The sequence below is a fragment of the Miscanthus floridulus genome, chromosome 8 (genome assembly GCF_019320115.1).
Source record: "Miscanthus floridulus cultivar M001 chromosome 8, ASM1932011v1, whole genome shotgun sequence".
In the NCBI taxonomy this organism is placed as follows: domain Eukaryota; kingdom Viridiplantae; phylum Streptophyta; class Magnoliopsida; order Poales; family Poaceae; genus Miscanthus; species Miscanthus floridulus.
In genome coordinates this window covers 64,230,395-64,255,967 of record NC_089587.1, presented here as the reverse complement: position 1 = coordinate 64,255,967, position 25,573 = coordinate 64,230,395, and the positions used below count along the sequence as shown (strand labels likewise).

Here is a 25,573-nt window from a genome sequence, read left to right as displayed (position 1 = left end):
TCACGTGATTTGTCAAAATCTTATGATATCATACGTGGAGACTGTGGAAAAAAATTGAGAAGGTTTCGCACAATTTGTCACGTACGACCTTTATAAACCGAAGCATCTCCGAACAAGAATCGTAGCGTTGAGAAGGATCTGGTAAGATTTGCAGTCAAAGTGACCGTTGAATTGAGGTTTGACTTCAAAAGTTTTTGTATAGGCAATAGACAACATAGATTGGTTCACGTCAAATTTTGGTAATTTTTCGGATCCATTTGATAATTTTAATTTATTAACTGCAATTATAGAATTTTAATTGATATAAATTGAATTTGAGCTATAACTGCATTAAATAATGGATTAATATTAGTAGAAAAATCAAATATGCATTGTTGAGTGAATTTGACAAGGTATTTTTAAATTACATCGTAACAAATTTAGTAGAACACGCTATGAAGAAGGAGGACGGTGGAGCATGAAATATCAATTTATTTTGCGAGTGTTTTCTAGTTGACACTCGGCGAAAAGAATAGTTGCCGAGTGTCATATAGGGGACACTCGGCAAATTCGTCGACCCGACCCCACTGCACAATATCAGGCCGTAATGAAAATAAAAAAAAATAATGTTGAGCGCCCCAGATCTTGGCACTCGGCATATCTATACTTTGTCGAGTGCCGCCAATCTTGGCACTCGGCATACTCCTTCATATGCCCCCAGCGGCCCTCACCCTCGCGCACACAACACACCCTTCACACACACGCCGCACCGCACGCCGCCACCCCCTGCCGCCTCCCCGCCCCACAGCGCCCCGCCGCCGCGTCGACGCCGTCGAGAAAGCCGCTGCTGCTCCGAATTCTGTCGCGGCACCGCCCCGTCTCGGCACCTGCGCCCCCGCCGCTCCGCAGGACGCCGCGCAGTGCCTCTGCAGCGCCGCGCCCCCAATTCCGGCCAACTCCCTCGCGGGGGCCCTCTGCCGGCCGGCGCGGCGCGTACAGCCGCCTCGCTCGCCGCGGTGCAGCGCCGCATCGCCTCCGGCCACCTCCCCCGCGCCGCCTCGCCCTCGCGAGCCACTGGAGCGGCACCGGTCGCCTAGACTCCCCTTTCGCAAGGTAAGTGGAACACCACCCTCACCCTCCCGCCTCGGTGGCACCTGTGCTCCTCTTTTCCCCCTGAATTATTTATGCTCTTCATAGCCGATTAATTTTTACCAATTACATTTTTCCGTTATCTTAGTGACATCCTTTTGGCTTACGATTGTACCAACAAATGAATTTGGAAACCTATATCATACAGTGTCTACACCTTGCTGCTCTGATTGCCAAAACCATGGCCTCCTTTTCCCCATACTATGATACTGTCGGTGTTTGCCTACCTGGAATTAGACAGCAGAGCAGAGTGCCGCACTCCATTCTATTAGTTTGTTTTTGGTGCCCTTCCTACGGCACTAAGCCCAAGCTTTAGGGTCCGTTTGGTTGGGCTTTTGGCCCCAAAAGTCAAAAGCTCAACCAAAGGGGCCGTTTTTTGAGGCTGTTTTTTCAGAAGCAGCTGTTTTTCTGTAGTATATTTTTGAAAGCTGGTTTGACTCTGCTTTTGGCTTTTGGCTTTCCGCTTTTCAAAATTGGTGGAATAAAAAGCTCTTCCATAGTTGTTTCAAGAGAGATAAAGACAGAAGGTATATTTTATACTTGTTTAACCAAACAGCTTTCAGCTTTTTTACAGCTCATAGCCCACAGCAGCTTTCCCACAGTTCACAGCCCACAACAGCGTTTTCCCACCACCACAGCTCAGCCAAACATACCCTTAGTCCTTATCAATCAGTGACAAAGGCTGCTGCAGTGAGGAAACTGATTTGAACGGTTTCAAGCCAATCAAGGAAACTGTTCTAAGGGACCTCCGGATACTAGGAAATTTCACATTTATGTTATAATTCTTTGCAATGAATGGTTTCATCAGTATTGCAACTTAAGAATATCTCTGATTTATTTTAAGAATTTTCTGAAGCATTGCATGGACAGAAGCAAGTCAGTCATGACCTCAGTTAAAATGCAGAGCGCCAGAGCCCACACCAGTTTGCTTTAAAACAAATGGAAACACGTTTTTTTTTAAAAAAAAAGTTGTCTTCATTTTTGGCATCATGTCTCCCTGTCTCTTGTTCTTGGACTTATAACTGTCTTATATTCTTGCTTTGGTTACACTGGCATGAACAATAATACATTGCATGTACAGAAAAATTGTTAAAGAGTAAACATGTGATAAGTAGCTACTAAGCTCCTGCTCAGTCTAAGCACTTATACTATTAAGTGAGGATGCCTCTAGCAGATAAATATAGTTAGGTGTTTCAAGTGCCTATATGTCACCATAATACTGATTTATTAGCTATATCATGATCAAATGCTTATTATTCTAAAATTGAGCCACAACCTACCTTGTAGCTGTAACAGATAGTGCACATGCAAATGTTAGCAATCTAAACATGCACTGACTATATGTGTGTCTCAACTTGCAGGTTTTTGCCACCGCTCCCTGCCCCGCCCTGCCGCCTGGTTCCACCTTGCCCTCCTGCCGCCCCACAACTTCGAGTTGTCGTGTTTTTGCAAGGTATAAGATGTGCATGTGGTTGTCGGCCATCGTGCTGTTTGTTTGGTGTGGATGTGGTTGTCGTCCATCGTGCTGTTTTATTTATTGTAGGTTTTGGAAGCCTCCCTGTGCAGGGGAGGTGCTGCCGAAATTTAGATTTGACACTACTATGTTCCTTTTATTGCAGGAGAGGCTATTGCAACGTCCTCGACTCGTCACTTTGCAGGACAGCAAGGTGAGGCATAAAAGACCCTTCTTTCCATATCATGTTCGTATATCACGTAACCTAGCTAGGCGTCTCCCGTTCGAAAGAGATACGGTTGAAAATATGCAGATCTTTGTATATCTATAACTGTATCTGTTTTGAATTGTCCACGTTTTTTGGAAAGCCCGAGGATGTGTAGCTATGGTTAGTTTCCATGCTCTACTCCGATCCGTGATAGAGTTTCGGCAGCATCTCCCTGTTGTTCTCCGGATACACAATCTTCCTTCCAGGATGTGTATTTGGAGAACAGCGGGGAGGTGCTGCCGAAATTCTGTCTCGAATAGGAGTAGAGCATAGAAACTAACCCCATCTATACAACCTCGGGTGGGATTCAGACCTATCTTCACCTATTAGATAGTATAGGAACGTGTAGACGCACCGTGATTTTTTATATTACTCGCTGATATGCTAGAGGATGGATGACCATGAGTGGATGTACACGGGCCGCTTTAGTCAGAGTTCGTGGACCGAAGAATGGATTGACAAGACCATTGCTTTCTTGGAACGGGCATTTGCAAGGGTTAAAGGAGCTAGTGTCACTTGGTGTCCCTGCAGCAAATGTGCAAACACGTGTCAGCAAACCAAGCTGGTCATGGGTAAACATCTTTGCAAGAATGGATTTACGGCAGACTATACCAGGTGGATCTACCATGGTGAAGCCGATCGTGGGAGAGAGGAGGTCATGAGACAACACATCGAGAAATATGATGGGGATGCTGGGGTAGGAGACATGTTAAATGACTATCATGAAGCACACTTCGATGAAGGACGTAGGGAGGAGGAGCCAGAGGCTACCTCAAAGGAGTATTATGACATGTGGTCTGCGGCACAGCAACCCCTTCACGGGTATTCCAAGGTTTCTCAACTAGATGCCATTGCATGCCTAATGGCCATGAAGTCCCAGTTTAGCTTGAGTCGAGATTTTTTATGTTATGCTCACAGTTGTTGGCAGCCTGCTCCCGGATGGTCACATCTTGCTAAAGAGCATGTACGAGGCACAGAAACTCCTTCGTGCACTTAAGAAAGAGTATGCGGAAGAAAAGTATTGTGTGAAGTGCGAATCGTCTAGGTTCCTAGAGGTAGACTCTGGTGATGGTCAGAAGAGGTAGCTCGCAATCCCCGTGAAGATCCTATGGTACCTTCCTTTCATACCGAGGATCCAATGGCTTTACATGACTGAGGAATCTGCGAAACAGATGACATGGCACAAAAACGGACGTCGATACAATCCTGAGAAGATGGTACACCCATCTGATGGCGAAGCCTGGATAAGGTTTGATGAGATTCATCATGAGAAAGCTCTAGAGGCTCGTAATGTATGTGTTGTGCTGGCAACAGATGCGTTCAATCCTTATGGAATGGCGGCTGCCCCATACACCTGTTTGGACCATGTTTGTTATCCCCCTCAATCTCCCCCTGGCATCCTCTTTCAACGACAGAACATATTCTTGTCGTTGATAATTCCAGAACACCCGGGGAATAATATGAGTGTGTACATGGAGCATCTGATTGATGATTTGGTCCGTGCTTGGGAGGAAGGGGTATGGACATACGACCAGGCTACAAAGACAAACTTCAAAGTGCATGTTTGGTACCAGTACTCCCTGCATGACTTGCCGGCATATGGGATTTTCTACTATTGGTGTGTTCATGGGAGGTTCCCATGCCCAGTATGCAAGGCTTCTCTGATGTTCATTTGGTTGACGAAGGGTGGCAAGTATTCTTTGTTCGACAAACATCGATAATTCCTCCCTCCTGACCATCCATTCAGACTAGACATCAAGAACTTTACGAAAGGTGTCGTAGTTAAAGACCCTGCACCGCAAATGATGATAGGAGCTACGGTTCATGCTCAGTTAGATGCTCTCGATGTCAATAAATAAGAAGGTGGTTTTGTGGGATATGGCGAGCAACATGCCTGGACTCAGAAGTCGTGCTTGTGGAACCTCCCCTATTTTGATGATCTTCTTCTTCCACATAATATTGATGTAATGCACACTGAAAAGAATATCGCCGAGGCAATTTTTGGTACAATCATGGACATTCCTGATAAGACAAAGGATAACGTTAAGGCTAGAGTAGATCAAGCGAGGTTATGCAATAGACCAAACCTAGACATGGTGCCTCCCAGAGCCGGCAAGCTAGTCGTGGAGAAAGCCTAAGGCCGATTTCGTCCTGACGAGGGCCCAAAGGAGGGAGGTACTAGAATGGTTCCAAATGTCAATGTTCCCTGATGGGTATGCAATGAATCTGAAGAGGGGAGTGAACTTAGTTACTATGCGAATCAACGGGCTCAAGAGTCATGATTACCACATATGGCTTGAGCGCCTACTTCTGGTGATGGTTCGAGGCTATGTCCCTGAGCATGTCTGGCAGGTGCTAGCGGAGTTGAGCAATTTCTTCCGCCAGCTTTGTGCCAAGGAGTTATCTCATACCGTGGTTGCAGAAATGGAAATAATGGCGCCTATGTTGCTCTGTAAGTTGGAGAAGATTTTTTCCACCTGGCTTCTTCAATTCGATGCAGCATATGATTCTGCACCTCCCATATGAAGCACGATGGAGGGGCCTGTGCAGGGCCGTTGGTGCTATTGAATTGAGAGATGTCAAAAGGTTCTTTGAACTAAATGTAAAAATAAATGCAAAATTGAAGCATCCATTGCAGATGCATACATTCTAGAGGAGGTGTCAAACTTCACAATAAAATACTATGCTAACAACCTTCCTAGCATGCATAATCCACCCCCTCGTTACAATGCCAGTGAAGATGAATCGAGCCTTAGCATTTTCCAAGGGCAACTCGGAAGTGCAACTGGTGCGACCAACAAGACCTTGAAACATGAAGAGTGGTGCACTATCATGATGTATGTGTTGACCAACCTATCTGAAGTGGAGCCGTACATGCTGTAATTTCTCAACAAACTTGTTCTCAAGTAGTCACTATTCTATTACCAACTCCCATGTTTCTCGTTGGTACAGGGAATTTCATCGTCAATTCTAGCGTGAATCAAGGGAACCTACCCCGCAGGAAGCTGAGACCCTTCTCAGAGAGGGTGCGGGAAATGGAATGCCCGATTTCATTTCTTGGTTCGAACAAAAGGTATAGTCCAATTTAGCTCGTACTTAGTTTGGCATTACAAGTTGCTCGTACATGCGAATAATATACCGAACCACCCTGCTTGAACTTGCAAGGCCAAACTAATGCGTCTATGAGTGCCGAGTTGAGACAGGTTGCCGATGGTTGTGCCTATAGGGTCAGGTCGTTTACCGGTTATGACATGAATGACTATCGCTTTCACATAACAAGCCACGAGCAGAGTCGGCCCAATCGAAGAACCACAAATACCAGAGTTTTTACGCCAGGCTTTGATGGGGTCGAGTACTACGGAAGAATTGAAGAAATATATGAACTCATGTTTCATGGTTGCAAACCTCTTAATCCAGTCATATTCAAATGCCATTGGTTTGATCCATCAGTAGTGAGACGGACCCCTAATCATGGGCTAGTCGAAATTCGACAATCATCCGTCTTACCATGAGACGATGTCTATATTGTGGCTCAACAAGCCACACAAGTTTATTATCTCTCATACCCGTGCCAAACCGACGACCGTCTTAAGGGTTGGGATGTTGTGTACAAGTTATCACCACACGGTAAACTACCTGTACCAAACAATGAAGATTACAACATAGACCCCAACACATATGACAGAGACTTCTTCCTAGAAGATGGGCTCGAAGGGAGTTTTGAGATAGACTTAACCGAAGCGATCAGAATGGAAGTAGACAATGAAAGGGTTGCTGACGAGGACGTTGCAGACGAGGTTCAGAATGTGAAGGACTTAGAATTACTTCAGCAATTACATTTAGGCAATGACAGTGATGACGACATTTCCAATCATGATGATTATATCGACACGCGTGATAGTGATGATGAGACTTATGATCCAGCTAATCCCGATCATGATGATTATTTCTAATACATGTATGAGCCGTACTAATTTATTTATTATTTGTCATATCTTTCTAAGTATGTTTTGTTTATCTGTGCTGATTGGTTTACTCTTTTTAATTATAGGTGATTGAACAATGGTGGGCGGTACGAGGAAGATCGTGGCACTTTATGGAAAGATCGGAGCTTCAGGGTTAGCTTCAGGGAGGGGTCGAGGCAGGGGTGGAGGGAAGGGTAAAGGGGCGAGGCCCCCATCGCCTATAGCTCCCTCGTCGTCGTCTGAGGAGGTACTTTCCGCGCATGCCTCTGGTGACGAGGAGTTACCTTCCAAGGACACCTCTGGTGATGAGGAGGAGGTACAGGAGGAGCAGGAGCAAGAGCAGGTGGAGGAGGAGGCTGTTGGTTCCCAGGTCTGGTTGTGAGGTCCCTCAACCCTTTTGAGGCGACCGATACTTCTTGAGAGACACCCGATGATTAGACCATCTGGGAAAAAGTAAGTAACTTTAGATGTTGTCAATAATTTTTTGTTTGATATGTTGAAAATTACAATGGAAACTAATAATTTATCTTAATCACTTGGGCAGGGGTTGGATTAAGGTCAGTGGGGGTGATCACAACCTCAAGGTCAACGGCATCCTTGGCCTTTTGTGCAGGCTACACTTCCCTGGCTTAGTGCAGTTCAGCGAAGAGCTGCAGCCGGCCTACACGTGGGACCACTACATCACCGCCCTCAACGTCGCTGATCGTGATGGTAGGGCATTCCCCAACAAGGCGGAGCGGGTGAAGGGCGAGCTGTGGGTAAGTATCCCTCGCACTACATTGCTCAATACATCACATTCACTAGACATTTTTAAAGTAATGACTGTATACATCACATCTATATGCAGGACTTCTATAGATGCCAGGAGGGGTACGAGGCCAAGGCGGACTCCATCTCTGAAGAAGCCGCCAAAGAAGCTCGTGAAGGACATGCACTACGAGGCGCGCGTCCAGGCCATCATCGACTACTATGCTCAACACAGAGGGATGAAGGTTAAAAAAGAAGAGGCCAGAACAATGAACCTGACTTGGGAACAATTTTTGAAGGTAAATATAGAACATTAATACTTACTTTTTATGAGATTAATTACGCTTAATTTCATTTTTTCATATGTCATACACTTGATGACATAGGTGCCTCCATACTGGTGCGCCCAGCATATCCAGTGCTGGGAATACATGGTGGACAAGTGGCTGGAGCCCGGGTGGGTGTAGACACACAACGCTTGGCGGGACCGGCGTTTGCTGATGCGACATGCATCACACCATCAAGGTAGCCTGAGCCTCGATGAATACAGGGAAAATGGGTACGCGAATTCATTTCTTTATTCTAACGCTCAATTCTGCATAATTTCTAATTATTTTGCATTTTTGTCGTAGTCGTCGTCACATGATGGCCAGCCTTGCTCCCAGTTCAAGGCATGGGTTCTGTCCAAAAAGGGCAAGGTGACAGCAAACATCGACTTCAACCCGGAGGACCCCCCCGAGGCGTACAGCGATCCCAGCATCCACAGCCGTGTTAGTGAGTACACAGCAATGGCAAGGCAGGTTCATGGGCCACAGTTCGATCCGAGCACCTAGGATCTTGATGGAGAAATCATGATGAGGATGGGAGGAGGCAAGAAGCATGGCCGGTACTGGATTGACGACAGTACAATCGACACGGCCTCTACTCCCACTCTCTCCCAGATCCGAGCAAGGAGCACGAGCGCGAGCCTGGCGATAAGCCCACGGCCAACCGCTACACAGTTCCAGATGGAGACTCTCTAGGTTATTTCTGTTTTATTCATCATTCGTTGATTGTTACGTACTTTAGCTTTGCATTGTAACATTGGGATGAAATGTTATAGGCCCGGGTGGAAGCAGAAACAAAGCAATGGGAGGAGATGGAGGCAAGGATGGAGAAGATGATTTAGCAGAGGATAGAGGCCGAGCGGCAGAGGATGGAGGAAGAAAATCAGTTGAGGATGAACCAAATATTCCAATATATGCAGAATTTTACATCGAGTATGGGTCAACCTTTGCCACCACCGCCACCGATGTTATTCCCTCCACCTCAGCCACCCACAACTGCTCCTGTGAGTCACTTGACACCTTATACTGCAGATTGAATGTTTGTTGTGGTTGGTCTCAATGTTTCATTTGACGCTTGCACCTACGATATGTTTCGGGCTCTTGTCAAATCCTCGCTTGCACCTGCTATATGTTTGTTAGCAAAAATAACTGGACTTGGAAGGCATTTTGATCTGCATGGACATGCTCTCCTCTATTCCCACTCTTCCTACTAGTCAGAGCCAGCAGCAGCCACTAGTTCAAACCCGCTCACCCTAGCGCCTTGGCCTTTGAGTGCGGTTGTAATCTTGTGGATGGCGTTGCAGACATGGCTGTTGATTGCAGTGACACTGGAGAGATTCCGCTTAGCTGAGGGCACCGCGCTAGCTAGCACCTGCATGCCGACGGTGAGGAGGCAGCCATTGGCAGGCTCATTTGTGTTACCTGGGCTGCTTTTGCCATTGCTGGAGCTTGTGCTGGTTGCTGCTGGCGAAGGGTTGGTGGCTGGGAAGATGGCAAAGCTCAGGGGGAGAAGGAGGATGTAGGAAGGGTCCTCGCCACTCATTGTCACTTGGATGGCATCCACATCCACAGTCGCAAACACCACAAGGCTCCCGCCATCAGGGTGGGTGCTGGTCTCCTGCAGCATGAGCTCCACATTCTGGGAGGAGTTGCTTGCAGCCTGTTGTTTTCATCACATGCAAAATTTCAGTTCTTGAAACTTCATATCAATACATAATGCTAAAGTAAATTGTATTTTGGGGATCATATATAAATAAAAGAACCATAAAATAATGACTTCTTACAAGAAAGATGAACAGAAACCAACCACAACAAACATTTACGTTATATGCATGACTGTAAGTTTCACAAGCATGTATTTCTTCAGTATGCACTTAGCGTCAAATGAAACATTTACTGCTGATATAGCTCATTGTGCCTGCAAGTAGATTTGTTTTTTTGATATAAATTGCTTTTCATGGACCAGCTAGTATTTTACTGCTTTTCATGGACCAGCTAGCTAGCTACTCGCTGGTGGACCAGCTAACTGGCAGCACCATTTTGATCTGCATGGACATGCTCTCCTCTATTCCCACTCTTCCTACTAGTCAGAGCCAGCAGCAGCCACTAGTTCAAACCCGCTCACCCTAGCGCCTTGGCCTTTGAGTGCGGTTGTAATCTTGTGGATGGCGTTGCAGACTTGGCTGTTGATTGCAGTGACACTGGAGAGATTCCGCTTAGCTGAGGGCACCGCGCTAGCTAGCATCTGCATGCCGACGGTGAGGAGGCAGCCATTGGCAGGCTCATTTGTGTTACCTGGGCTGCTTTTGCCATTGCTGGAGCTTGTGCTGGTTGCTGCTGGCGAAGGGTTGGTGGCTGGGAAGATGGCAAAGCTCAGGGGGAGAAGGAGGATGTAGGAAGGGTCCTCGCCACTCATTGTCACTTGGATGGCATCCACATCCACAGTCGCAAACACCACAAGGCTCCCGCCATCAGGGTGGGTGCTGGTCTCCTGCAGCATGAGCTCTACATTCTGGGAGGAGTTGCTTGCAGCCTGTTGTTTTCATCACATGCAAAATTTCAGTTCTTGAAACTTCATATCAATACATAATGCTAAAGTAAATTGTATTTTGGGGATCATATATAAATAAAAGAACCATAAAATAATGACTTCTTACAAGAAAGATGAACAGAAACCAACCACAACAAACATTTACGTTATATGCATGACTGTAAGTTTCACAAGCATGTATTTCTTCAGTATGCACTTAGCGTCAAATGAAACATTTACTGCTGAAATAGCTCATTGTGTCTGCAAGTAGATTTGTTTTTTTGATATAAATTGCTTTTCATGGACCAACTAGTATTTTACTGCTTTTCATGGACTAGCTAGCTAGCTACTCGCTGGTGGACCAGCTAGCTACTGCATTACATCTGCAAGTATTTTACTGCTTTTCTTGATATAAATCTGCAAGTATTTTACTGCTTTTCATGGACCAGCTAGCTAGCTACTCGCTGGTGGATGCAAGTAGATTTGTTTTTTTGATATAAATTGCTCGAAATTAACAAGCTGTGCTTAACACCATGTTGCAACTGGCAGCAGCAGTTGAATCTAGATGGCTCAGTTAATGTGGCGAAGGCAATTGAATCTATTATCATGTTGAATTTAGCAAAAATATATATGTTTTATTGTCATTTAACATTGCTAGAGTTGTTAGTACTAACCTATATATCATTTTCCTGCAACTTAAAAAGGAAGCTAACACTGTTTCGAATACTTCTCTTTTATGCAGAATCAATCGGCGGCATCAAATAATCAGTCTCAAGACCCGGATTTGTCGCAGAGGTTCCAAGGGCCTCCGCAGTGATTGCATTTGCAATTGTGGCTTATTGTGATTTAGTTGTGACTTGTGATGATGGTTTATTGTAAATTGTGATGATGGTTTATTGTGACTTGTGATGATGGTTTATTATGACTTGTGATGATGGTTTATTGTGAATTATGATGATGGTTTATTATGCCTGTGACATATAATTATGCCTATGATGATGTTTTATTGTGAATTGTCATGGTTTATTGTGAATTGAGAGGGGTCCGTTATACGTGACAGATTAGTAAAAAAAGGGGATCTTGGTCGCTTTGCCGAGTGTAACACTCGGCAAAGAGAGGAGTTGCCAAGTGTCAAGGAAAAACACTCGACGAAGCGGCCATTTTCTGTTATCTGGGAACCTTCTTTGTCGAGTGTTTTGGTTTTACCAAGTGTATTCTAATGGACACTCGACAAAGTGACCATAAAATCTGGTCGTTGCGCTTGTTTGCCGAGTGTTTTGAGCGTGACACTCGGCAAAGTTTCTAAAGTTTGCCGAGTGTTATAGCCCTGACACTCGACAAAGTTTAGAAACTTTGTCGAGTGTTTTGGGCTGGACACAAACTTTGCCGAGTGTTTTGGTCTTGACACTCGGCAAAGTTTAGAAACTTTGTCAAGTGTTTTCGTCTTGACACTCGGCAAAGTTGAGAAACTTTACCAAGTGTTTTTCCGTCGTGCACTCAGCAAAATCGCCGTCACCGTGCCATCCTGTTACCATTTTTTTGCTGAGAGTTTATTTTTGCCGAGTGTTTATTGACACTCGGCAAACTATTTGCCGAGTACGCGATAAAAAACACTCGGTAAACTACTGTTTATCGACAAATTAATGCCGTGTATTGTATGTCGAGTGTTACACTCGACAAAGCATTTGCCGAGTGTTTTTGGGCCTTTGCCGAGTGTCCCTGGCACTCGGCAAAGCTACTGTATCTATATATCTCATGCGTGTGGTGCCGGCTCCTTTCCGCAAGTATAAAATAAAACGTACGTGTACGTTATTGGTTGCATTCGACCTCTGGAAAGTGGAATCGCGACGACTGCATGCGCGCTGGTTTTACTGAGATTATGCGTTGATCCGATGACAGCGACTGCATGCCTGCATGCTGCTCAGATGCAACGGATGCAAGCAATACTTTTACCCATATAGTATGGCCATATTCGTGTACAGAAAAAACGTTAAATAATGTGTCTCCGCATGCCAGTTCTATCGATGTCTCCCTCCAACTACTGTTAAGTGTAAGGTGAGTTACGGAGATACAACTTTCAAATAAAGTTTATCTTCATCTCACTTGATTTGTAGAAAAAATAAAAATTTTACTATGTTGTACCTATTTTAGAGGCAGCCAAATTGCCAACCAAAAATCCATTTACCTTGAGACAGGTAGAATTTTTAGCTAGCCACCTCTGGAAATATTATTTTAGAGGTGGTTGGGCTTTCTAGCCTCCTCTAAAATAGAGGGTATTTGTAGAGGCGGATGGGCTTTCCAGCCGCCTTTAAAAATCGGCTTCTAGATAAAGGCCGATTTAGAAACCATTTTTAGAGACAATCTTGATAGAGCCGTAAGCTCGATTAAAATGAAGGTGTTTCTAAAAATTATTTCTGTAGTAGTCATTTGTCGTTGCCGGGCCTTCACTCTAATTTTATTTTACCAGCACTCCGGCAGTCACCTTAAGAAAAATGTTACTTTCTACCACGGCCAGATGGGGTATAGTTTGACCCTATGGCTAACTCAAGTCAAGTGTTAACCTCACTCGTTGATGACAGCATTTACCATTGTAGCATGCAATGGTTCATCAGATGCAAACGCTGACTGCTCAATCGCCAGCGTAATTGCTTACTGACTCACCAACTTGATTGTTACAGTTCGTCCGCTCCTAGTAGTCCGGCTAGTTAGCAGGTTGGGCAATTTCATTGACCGTTGCTCTTGGCAAATATCTACAGATGATGCGTGCATATATGTGAGCCAAAGTGATCAGATAAAACGTGATAATTTTGAGTTTTTGACTGACATATGACCGGAGAAATAGAGCGGACATACGCAATGCTTCCACTTCTCTTCATTCTTATTCCTTGTATTATTCTCTCTCTTTTCTTCTTCCCCTCCTTGACGAAAATTACGCGCTAGGTCATGTTCCCAACATCATAAAAAAAGGTACAAACTAGCTACTACCACTGTTGAGAGTAAAGAATCTGATTTTCTTTTTTAAATCTTTTTTTTTCACAAACGTGCTGATTTGCCCGTATTTCATTAAGAGGAAAGAAGTTTCAAGATTACAACAACAATATCACGCATTTTCTTTTTCAAATCACATGGTACAGACGTACGCCCATGTATATGCAATGCGAGCACACTCACTATGACAGGCGCGTAGCCCTACCACCCGTATCAAGTCGAGAACTTAAATCTAGATGGATAAGTTCCACCAAAAGGAACCTTTACCAGCTAAGTTCGCAAGTTTGGAACCAGCTGCCAAGTCACACTTCCATCATATTACTACAAAAATAAGTTTTAGAGGCTTGCTTCTTTTAGAGAGGCAATTATAATTTTGGTGGCCCATAGAAACGTCATTTGATGGACTTAGCTAACGAATCACCCCTAAAAATATATTTCTATAAGCGGTTAGTAATATTGATCGCACCTGAAATTACCTGCATTTTCTAGTGACAAACACTTTACCAGTCGGATGTATTCTATGGATCACCTCTAAATAGGTGCCACACAAATAAATTCATAACTTTTCAAATAAAGTTGGATGAATTAAACATTATAATAACATTCTATAGCTCAACGATATATAAAACTATGTAATTTATATATTTTTTTATTTTACTCACCTTTTTTGAATTTTCAAATGATCTTAGACGGGGGCACGCTCTATACTAAGGTTGTAGTGTTTGACGAGATATAAAACTTTGCAGAAGTTTTTTTCATTTGACATCATTTAGAGGGGGGGCATATTCAATAAAAGATTTGTAAAAGTCAATATTAAATAATTAGTACGGTGGTAAGGAGGGGTTTTTACACGAGGCTTAGGTCATGGACTCAAATTATCAAGAATGCACATAAGCAAGTTTGTAGCCATTTGTGATTTAGGATCGGTTTTGACCGATCCTAAAAATGTTTTTCTGAGTAGAGTGTCAGCAGCAGCCAGCAACAAAAAAAATCTTGGTCATGTGTATGCCCATCATGTCATATAGTTGGAGGATTACTTTGAACATTAGATTCTAGTATAATCTATTATAACAAATTACTACTACCCAACATCTTAATAAAAGAAGGCATGTAAAAATATGAATCTATTGATAAATCTTTTGAGCACTAAACATGCATATATGCCTCACATTTTCATCTTAATTAGGCCATGTTTGGATCCTTGGAATTGAATTCATTTTAATAATTATAGTTTAAACACATATTAATTAAGCTAATATGGTTATATATGGATTATATTTGTATATTAGTATTGGATATACGAGAGAGATACTTATGTGCTGCATTTATACCGTAGAGGAGTGAATTGAAGAGTGTGTTCTAAGTTGCAAAGTAGAAACATAGAATGGTGATCTGTAGAATCAATTTCCATCTCGCACCCTATGAATCTGAGATAGGCTTATATGTGAACTTTGAAAAGTGGTAGAATGTCAAATTCTTAGCCAAATAGCTTAATTTATTAAGTAGATTTTAATTCCTCCAAATGAAAAGATCCAAAAAGCACCGCAGAGAAAAATATATATAGATTCCTCCTTCGGACGAAATATGTTTAATTGGCTTTATTATTCCTCCTTTGGTCAAACAACAAAGAATCAAATAATATCTCAATCCAAGTATAACGACTTCAGTACTACTACTCCACAACGATCTGTTCCTGCATGATCTCAGTGGTGGTCTTGTTGATGAGCTCCCACGCGCTCCGGACGTGCCTCTCCTCCTGCAGCGACGAACCCACGGCGAACCGCAGCACAAACCTGTCGCCGACCACCGTGTGTGCCAAGTACGCCTTCCCGGTCCTGTTGAGGCGCTCCATGAGCTCACGGTTGGCCTCGTCGGCGTCCTCCTCCGTCATGCCGCCGCCATGGGGCTTGATCCTGAAGCACACGAGCGCGAAGTTCCTGGGAACCACGACTTCGAACCGGTCGTCGGCGCGCACGGCATCCTCGAACATCTTGGCCATGGTGACATCGCTCCGGATGTGCTCCTGGAGCTTGGCGGAGCCGTAGGTGCGCATGACCATCCAGAGCTTCAGCACCCGGAAACAGCGGCCGACGCCGACCTGCATGTCCTTGAGGTCGGTGACGTTGCCGGACTCGCTGGCGTCGTTCTTCAGGTACTCCGGGTTGGTCTCCAGCGAGTCGGTGAGGCGGTGCGTGTCGCGCACCCACAGGCACGTGCAGTCCAGGCAAGTGAGCAACCACTTGTGCGGGCTCATGCTGATGGAGTCGACGCGCTCCACGCCGTCGAGGTGGTGCCGGAACTCCGGGCAGATGCACGTGCTCCCGGCGTAGGCGGCGTCAATGTGGACCCACGCATTGAACACGGCGGCGACGTCGGCAATGGCTCCCACCGGATCGACGGCGTTGGACGACGTGGTGCCGACCGTGGCGCAGACGTAGGTCGGCACGAGGCCGGCGTCGACGTCGGCCTGCATGACCTCGAGCAGCCTCGCCGGGTCGAGGGCGTAGTCCGTCTCCGGGCCGGTGGGGATGGACCGGATGTTGGCCGGGTCGAAGCCGGCGAGGCGGCACGCCTTGAAGAAGGTGGAGTGCGTCTGGTCGGCGGCGTACACGGCCAAGCGCGGCAGGCCGGACACCCCCTGGGAGCCACTCCGGCGGAGGGCAGCGTCACGCGCGGCGATGAGGGTGACGAGCATGGCCTCGCTGGTGGTTCCCAGGATGACGCCGCCACCGGTGCCGCGCCCAGCAGCGCCGGTGCGGTTCAAGAAGCTGGGCGGTGTTGGCGTAAGCCTGCTGATGTGGGACTTGTGGTAACGTGGATAACAGCAGAGGCGAGAGCGGGAGCGCGGGATTTCAAATCGGGGATGGCGCGGGAGCAGTTGCTGATGCTGGTGATCGTGCTCTGGACCACGACGTAGTGCAGCAGTGGCGGTTTAGCAGAAATGTGTCATGTTTTTAAATAATCTATGTGTGTCACAGTGTATGTTAGCTATTGGTATAAATAGCATGATGCTTAGGGTATGAGTAAGTGTCTTAAACAGTTTGTAATCGGGTCTTGAAAAAAGGTGAAAAGGGGAGCCGACGCCCTGTCGGTTGCTTCTGGTGTTCATCGTAGTTCTTCCTTGTGTTCTTGAGCGTTCCCTTGCTTATTTGATCTTACCACCGCGCAATTGTGTTGGTTTGTGATCCTAATTTTTAACATCTGGTATCAAAGCGTGCAAATCAACAAAAAGTGTGAGTTTTTGATCAGCCATGAGTGAAAGGAGTGGGAGCTCGGGCGGTGGCAGTGGCGGTGGTGACCGAGGCGATTGGATCAATTACCCGGCGCTGACAGCAACCAACTACACCAGTTGGCCGATCCGAGTTTAGGCGATCATGGAGGATCAGGGAGTGTGGGAGATCATGGAGCCGACGGGGGAGACGTCGGATCAAGGGGCGACGGCAGTTGCAGCGAGGAAGGCCAAAAACATCAAGGCACGAGCGCATCTGCTCCAGTGCCTGCCCGATGATCTGCTGATGCAGGTCGCCACAAAGAAGGCCGGGAAGGACGTCTGGGATTCGCTCAAGGCGAGATTCGTGGGGGAAGAGCGGGTGAAGGAGGCGCGGCTGCAGACATTGAAGAGCGAGTTTGATGGCTTGAAGATGAAAGAGGAGGAGTCGATCGATGTGTATGCTGGGAAACTAACAAGCATGTCAGTGAGGTATGCAAATCTAGGCGGTTCACTTGATGATTCAACACTTGTGAAGAAGTTGTTTGATACAGTGCCTGAGAGATTCATCAATGTGATTGCCAGGATCGAGCAGTTCTATGATCTCAAGAAGCTTGCCTTTGATGAAGCTGTTGGTCGTTTGAAAGCCTTTGAGGAACGCACCAAGCGGGGAGCAAGAGGTGCCAAGTCAGACATTGGTCAAGTGTTACTGACCCAAGCTGAGTGGGAGGCTCGGCAGAAGAAGATGGGTGGAGAGAACTCAAGGAGTGGAAGAGGACATGGCAGCAGCCGTGGACGAGGCCGTGGCCGTAGTGGAGGGAATGGTGGCCGTGGAAATCAAGCAGATGGAGGGAAAGATGGCTCTGGGAAGAAAGACAAGAGTCATATCAAATGTTTCAAGTGCCATCTGTATGGACACTATGCCAACAAGTGTCCAGGAGAGAAGAAGAAAGAGGAAGAAGCACACCATGTCAAAGCAGTGGAGTATGAGCCTGATGTGCTGTTTACTGAATCAGTGACATCAGAACAGGCAGATTGTCAGTTGTCTAAAACTGATCAGGCTCAGAGAGTTTGTTTCTGAATGAGGTAAAAGTTTTTCCAGAGTTGTATTTTACCGGTGATGATGATTCTGGTAGAGATGTGTGGTACTTAGACAATGGCCCTAGTAATCATATGACTGGTGAACATCATAAATTCAGAAGTATAGATAATTCTGTTAGTGGCAAGGTGAGGTTTGGTGATGGGTCAGCAGTAGAGATTCATGGTAGAGGATCAATTTTGTTTCAAGGTCCTTCAAGTGATCAATGGTTACTGAATGATGTCTATTTCATACCAAAGTTGAAGAGTAACCTAGTGAGTTTAGGTCAATTGACTGAAATAGGACACAGAGTGGTGATGGATGATGATCTGATAGAGGTGATTGAGAAAAGCAAAATGCAAACTATCATGAGAGTTCATAGATCAGTGAATAGATTGTATAAGGTTGAGCTCAATGCTGTTGAACCAGTGTGCTTCCTAGCCAATGTCAGTGATAAGTCATGGCTTTGGCATGGCAGACTTGGCCATGTCAACTTTCGATCAATTAGAATGTTGGTGGAGAAGGAGATGGCTGGAGGGATACCCCTGATTGAGCACCCAGATCAAGTGTGTCATTCTTGTCTGACTGCAAAATAGACAAGGAAGTCATTTCCTCAGTGTGCCAAATGGAGAGCAGGTGATGCTTTGGAGTTGGTACATATAGATTTGTGTGGACCCATAACACCAGAGACTCCTAGTGGCAACAAATATTTCATGCTAGTAGTGGATGACAGCACAAGATGGATGTCTGTGTTCTTTCTGAAAACTAAGGATCAAGCAGCAGCTGCATTTGCCAAATACAAGGCAGTGGCAGAGAATAGCAGTGGAAATTTGATCAAGGTTGTGAGGTCAGATAGGGGAGGTGAATTTTTGTCAACAGCTTTCAAGAGCATCTGTGAAGGAGCTGGGATTGACAGACAATTCACTACACCCTATTCCCCACAACAAAATGGAGTTGTTGAGAGGAGGAATAGGACAGTTATGGAGATGAGTAGATCACTGCTAAAGAGCATGAATGTACCTGGGTGTTTTTGGGCTGAAGCAGTGAAACATTCAATGTACTTGTTAAACAGGTTGCCAACAAAAGCAATGGGCTATAGTACACCTTTTGAAGGATGGACAGGCAGAAAGCCATATCTGGGGCATCTAAGGATTTTTGGATGCAAAGCAAATGTCAGGCCAGCAGAGCCACATTTGAAAAAGCTTGATGACAGGAGTATTCCTATGGTCTATTTTGGTGTAGAGGATGGAAGCAAGGCACACAGATTGTATAATCCTCAAACCAGAAAGATGGTAGTGAGTAGGGATGTCATCTTTGAAGAAGAGGTTGCTTGGGTATGGAACACTGAGCTTGGAGAAAATTCAGAGTTTTCAGAAGAAACAGTTGGTGAAACTGTTCAGATCTTTACTAGAGGTATTGGGGTTGGTGTTAATCCTCAAATTCATCCAGATCAACATTCAGGGGGAGTTGGGAATGCAGGAGATAGTGTTGAGTCTACTGGTGAATTAGGTGGGTCAGTTCAGCACGAAACTGAAACACTGTCAGATACTGTTGACAGTCAGACAACAGGAGAAAATGCGAGTCCAGCTCAGAGTGACAATGTGATTCATGGTGTTGTGGACATGATTGACTCAAGTGACCATGATGAAACACCAGTGAGGTTTAGAAATTTGAATGAGGTATATCAAGACACAGTGGAGGTGGAGTTAACCTCTGACAGTGAAGTGGAAGCTTTATTAGCAGTCATGGAAGAACCATCTTGCTACCAAGATGCAGCTGGTGATGGGAATTGGATAGAAGCTATGGAGAGTGAAATCCAATCCATCAATAAGAACAAGACATGGGAGTTGGTGAAGTTACCAGCTGGTCAGAAGCCAATTGGGTTAAAATGGGTTTACAAATTGAAGAAAAATGCAGAAGGAGAAATTGTGAAGTACAAAGCTAGATTAGTTGCAAAGGGCTATGTTCAGAGACAAGGCATAGATTATGAAGAGGTTTTTGCTCCAGTAGCAAGGCTAGAAACTGTGAGACTGATCTTGGCCTTGGCAGCTAACAGAAGCTGGGAGGTACATCACTTAGATGTCAAGACTGCATTTCTGAATGGTGAACTCATTAAGGATGTGTATGTGTCATAGCCTGAAGGTTTTGAAAAAAAGGGGCAAGAAGAGATGGTACTCAAACTGAGAAAAGCTTTATATGGCTTAAAACAAGCTCCTAGAGCTTGGAATGTGAAGCTGGATGGCAGTCTAAAGAAGATTGGATTCAGAAAGTGTGTGACAGAACCTGCTGTCTACACAAGAGGTGAGGGACTGTCAAAACTAGTACTTGGGGTGTATGTAGATGACCTGTTGGTGACTGGAGGAGATCCAAGAGAGATTGAAATCTTCAAGAAGCAAATGACCTCCGAGTTTGAGATGAGTGACCTTGGTTTGTTGTCATTCTATCTAGGTATTGAGGTAGAGCAGAAGAAAGATTTCATCACTGTCAAGCAAACAGGCTATGCCAAGAAAGTGCTAGAACAGTTTGGGATGAGTGATTGTAATGCTACAAGGATTCCAATGGATCCTGGTATGAAATTGGATGCTGATAAACAGGGTGAGAGAACTGATGCAACAAGGTACAGAAGAATCATTGGCTGTTTGAGGTACCTATTGCACACAAGACCAGATATGTCCTACTCTATTGGTATGGCAAGTAGGTTCATGGAGAAGCCTACTGTCAAGCATTTCAAGGCAGTGAAGCAAATTCTGAGATATTTAAAGGGAACATTGAATCTTGGTTTAGTGTACACTCAGGAGAAGAAGCCAGAAGTGTTGGTGGGTTACACTAACAGTGACAGTGGAGGTGTTGTTGTGGGAAGAAGTACAGGTGGCATGGTTTTTTATCTGAATGAGGGGCTGATCACTTGGAATTCTCACAAAGAGAAGACTGTAGCACTGTCATCTTGTGAAGCTGAGTTCATGGCAGCAACAGCAGCAGCTAAGCAAGCTCTGTGGCTTAGGAATTTGCTGGGAGAGATTACTAGGACAGAACCAAAAGCAGTAAGCCTGTATGTTGACAACAGCTCTGCTATAGCATTGATGAAGAACCCTGTGTTTCATGGGAGAAGTAAGCACATAGATGTGAAGTTTCATTTCATCAGGGAATGTGTTGAGCGTGAGCAGATTGTTGTCAAGAAGATTCACACTCTTGAGCAGAAGGCAGATGCATTGACAAAGCCTATGCCTGCAGTCAAGTTCAGTGTGATGAAACATTTGCTGGGGGTCAGAGAACTTGAGCTTGAGGATCATCAGGCTTAAGGGGGAGATTGTTGGCGTAAGCCTGCTGATGTGGGACTTGTGGTAACGTGGATAACAGCAGAGGCGAGAGCGGGAGTGCAGGATTTCAAATCGGGGATGGCGCGGGAGCAGTTGCTGATGCTGGTGATCGTGCTCTGGACCACGACGTAGTGCAGCAGTGGCGGTTTAGCAGAAATGTGTCATGTTTTTAAATAATCTGTGTGTGTCACAGTGTATGTTTGCTATTGGTATAAATAGCATGATGCTTAGGGTATGAGTAAGTGTCTTAAACAGTTTGTAATCGGGTCTTGAAAAAAGGTGAAAAGGGGAGCCGACGCCCTGTCGGTTGCTTCTGGTGTTCATCGTAGTTCTTCCTTGTGTTCTTGAGCATTCCCTTGCTTATTTCATCTTACCACCGCGCAATTGTGTTGGTTTGTGATCCTAATTTTTAACAGGCGGCAGGCGCAGGAGCTGCGCGAGCTAGTTGAGCGCGAGGACCTCCATCTCGGTGGCGGCGGGCGTGGCCTGCCACGTGAAGCCGATGGTGTTCATGGCGGAGGCGATGAGGTCGTCGGCTATGGCGGCGGCGCTGTTGGTGGATGGGAAGAAGGCGAAGGAGTTGGGGCTGGCCTAGTGGGTCATCCTCGGGACGACGGAGGCCCTGAGCTCCTTCATGGTGACGTCGAACGGGGCAGACGATGTAGGCGGCGCGGACCGCAGCTCGTTCCGCAGGTACCCCGGCTTGACGTCTGGCAGCACGGGTAGGGACTCGACGGACTTGTAGTAGTCGGAGATGAAGTCGACGGCCTTGTGGAGGTAGGAGCGGACGTCGTCGCGGTTGAGCGGCTAGAAGCCGCTGGCGTCGTCGCCGAAGGCGGAGAAGGCGGTAGGGTTGGTGTCCAAGCTGCCCATTCTTGTTAGGATCTTTGTTAGCGGAGTAGATAGCAGATTTTACTAAAGATCGAGCAAGCAGTGGTCGGTCGGTGGACGAAATGAAGAATTCGAAGCTGATTGAGGCAGGCGATCGAGCTCTGAACTCGTTAGCTAGCCAGGGCTGGTTACTTTGGTGAGGAAAAGCTGGAGAGCTAGGGTTTGGCTATATAGGCACTACCGGACTCCTTGAGTTTGCCGAGTGCCCGAAACACTCGGCAAAAGGCATAAAACACTCGGCAAATGGTTCGCCGATTGTAACACTCGGCGAACAGCACTCGTCAAAAAAAGTGACGGCAAAGCCAACTTTGCCGAGTGTCTTTTATCGGGCACTCGGCAAAGCCTTTGCCGAGTGCCCGACACTCGGCAAAGTTGAAACCGGGAATTTTTTTTATCGATGGAGGCCCCCACCGGCCAGCGCCCACCCATCTACGACATTTTTCGTGTGAATTTCATGGCTACGCGGCCGACGCAATTCGAACTCGAGACCTCCCGCTGTGCACGTACCTCCTCTACCACTACACCACACTCTCACTTGTGTCTGGATTCCGTTTTAGTTCCCAATATATTATACTAAACCGAGTGTAAATTACATGTTTGAGGCCCTAAACGAATTCAAATAAAAAAAGTTGTAAACTACAAAGTTTCATAACTTTTCGAGATCTACACTTTTAGTTTAGGAAGTTTTTCCATCCGAGGTCGTTTACAAAATTTGAATTTTAAAATTTTGAAATTCAAACACAGTTTTGCATGACAAGATGTTTTCAAATAAAAAAGTTGTAAACTACAAAGTTTCATAACTTTTCGAGATCTACACTTTTAGTTTAGGAAGTTTTTCCATCCGAGGTCGTTTACAAAATTTGAATTTTAAAATTTTGAAATTCAAACACAGTTTTGCATGACAAGATGTTTTCAAATCAAAAAGTTGTAAACTACAAAGTTTCATAACTTTTCGAGATCTACACTTTTAGTTTAGGAAGTTTTTCCATCCGAGGTCGTTTACAAAATTTGAATTTTAAAAATTTGAAATTCAAACACAGTTTTGCATGACAAGATGTTTTCAAATCAAAAAGTTGTCAACTACAATGTTTCATAACTTTTCGAGATCTACAAAGTTTATTTTGGTTGTTTGGTCATCTGTTCATCCGACATGGTCATTCTAACATTGTTCACAAATCTTATATATCTCTCTTGTAGTTTCATAAACTACAAGAGAGATATGTTAGATTTGTGAACAAATTTATTTTCACTTTGTCGTATGAAGAAAAGACCAAAACAAACATTGTACATCTTGATGAGTTATACAACTTTGTAGTTGAAAACTTTTTCATTTGAATTAATTTACTGCTTCAAAATGTGCTTTGAATTTTTTTTTGTCGAGTGTAAAAAAAATAACACTCGACAAAGAAGCTCTTTGTCGAGTGTCAAAAAAAACACTCGGCAAAGAAGCTCTTTGCCGAGTGTCAAAAAAAAACACTGGGCAAAGAGGCTCTTTGCCGAGTGTTAAAAAAAAACACTCAGCAAATAGCCTCTTTGCCGAGTGTCAAAAAAAACACTCGGTAAAGACGTCTTTGCCGAGTGCCCGAAAAAAAACACTCGGCAAAGCACCTGACACTCGGCAACTTAGGCGTTTCCGGTAGTGAGGGGAGGGAAGTGAAGAGTGAAGTGTGAAGCGGCGTGGCGAAGCTGCAGATGAGGACGAAGCTGCAGATGAAGCGAGTCGACTTCGTCAATCGTCAGCGCGAACGAAGGCCGGGAGTCAAGCTCAGGCGGTTATGACCGGAGAAATCTTTGCATGAACGCAGTCATGCATGCAGGTGACGGGTCCAAAACATGGCATTCTCAAGTCATCCGTACGACAAGCCTATAGATGAATGAAGCATGTGCAAAAACTACACGGTATATAATATTTAATTAACAATTTAAATATTTTGGGGGACGTCAATGCAACTGCAAGCTGCTGAATTGACCCATCGTCTGCAGTCATGTAGTGTACTGTATTCACAGCCACAAACGTCCACAACTCAAGTAAATTAAACATTCTGATTCAAAATATACTCCCTCCATACTAAAAAATGAAGTCGTTTTAGAAAAGACTTGGATCAAACATTAGGAATATAAATCATAAATAACTTTTAAGTTGTTGAGTTTAGAAATGTGAAAACCACATGTATAGATTTGTCTTGAAAAATAATTTCACAAAAATTTACATATATCACTTTTTGATAAATATCTTTATAAAAATAAGTGGTCAAAGTTATGCTTTCGAGACCGTGTCGCTGTCCAAAACAACTTTATTTTTTAGTATAGAGGGAGTACTTCATTTCATTATATATAGGTCATGGTTCATATAACTTGGTATAGTCGAATTTAATTTTTCATTCTGTAATACACTAGTACATGAATGTTTTTATAGATGGTCAAAAACAATCTTTAGAGAGAGTTAGCAAAACCGTTACTATTCCATTGAATATAAAAATAATTTACTTTCTGAGAAGGTTTTAAAACTGTCCCTATAAATTGATTTTTAGGGATGGCAATTTTTTAAGAGAACTGCCCTTAAAAATTCATTTTTAGGGTTCATTAACTTAAGTCAACCATCTCTAAAAATAATTCTAGACCTTTTAAAAAAAACATTTGTAAAAATAAGGAAAAAAATAATGTCGCCCGAAGCCCCGTGAACCAACCCCGCACACATAAGATTTAATTCTGAACAAGTGTAGCCACCAAGATCCAAACCCAGAACCTCTCACCTCGCATGTTCGGTCCCTGCCACCACACTCCACAGTTATTTGTAATCAATATAACTCGTGAACAAACTAAAATGAGAAAACTTTTAACTACAAATTTTTATATCTTCTCGAGCACTACAATTTTAATAGAAGACATATCTACATCCAAGGTCATATGAAAAATTTAAAATTCAAAATTCAAAAACTGAGCCCCTAAACGATCTCAAATAAAAATTTCATCATCTACAAAGATTTAGATCTTGTCAAGCCCTATAATTTTGATATAAATTTTGTCTTTATTTGACTTTATTTGAAAAGGTTGTGAATTTATTTATGTTGCATCTATTTTGAAGAGCGGTTGACTTAGTCATCTGCCTTTAAACATTGATTTCTACCGCGGCTGGCTTAATTCAACCGTCCCTAGAAATGACCTATTTTTAGACGTAGTTGAAATAAGCAACCATCCATGAAAATTATATTTTCAAGTATGGTTCTCTTAAAAAAAACTATCCTTGAAAATACATATATTTTTCATGACAACTTACTTAACAAAAACTGCCCCTAAAAATATATATTTCACGGATGGTTTATAAACTACAGTGCTCTCAGAGCCAGTTAAAACAATTTGCTAAGTAAACCGTTCTTCGAAGAAATAGGAGACGCCTGTAAAAAATCATTTTTGTACTAGTAATACATTATTTGTATCCACAAAATCCTTTGCTAACCAGAAGAGAGCACAGTACTTTCAAATGTGATTTGCTACAGTACTCTGGGTACCTCATATAAGAGGTAAGTTTTCAAAAATCTGAGGCCTTAATTTTGATTTTTAAAATACACAATGAAATAATTAGGTAAAGAAGAAAATTGCGGCCACAAAAAATGAATCATTAACATCACGGGCGTGCCTCACCGGTCATGCATGCTATTCGCGTGAGCCAGGAA

The 25,573-nt window shown here is 44.3% G+C and overlaps 1 protein-coding gene and 1 pseudogene across 1 annotated transcript; one reads left to right on the top strand and one right to left on the bottom strand.

The window, feature by feature from the left end:
• The first annotated feature begins 690 nt into the window (after positions 1 to 690).
• On the top strand, positions 691 to 2,716 carry LOC136469229 (uncharacterized). Its single transcript, XM_066467513.1, has 3 exons — positions 691 to 1,092; positions 2,490 to 2,581; positions 2,695 to 2,716. Exons 1-3 carry the CDS (start codon positions 691 to 693, stop codon positions 2,714 to 2,716), a joined length of 516 nt encoding a protein of 171 aa, XP_066323610.1.
• Positions 2,717 to 14,987: 12,271 nt separating this feature from the next.
• On the bottom strand, positions 14,988 to 21,881 carry LOC136472334 (tryptophan decarboxylase 1-like; annotated as a pseudogene).
• Between the last annotated feature and the right edge of the window lie 3,692 nt (positions 21,882 to 25,573).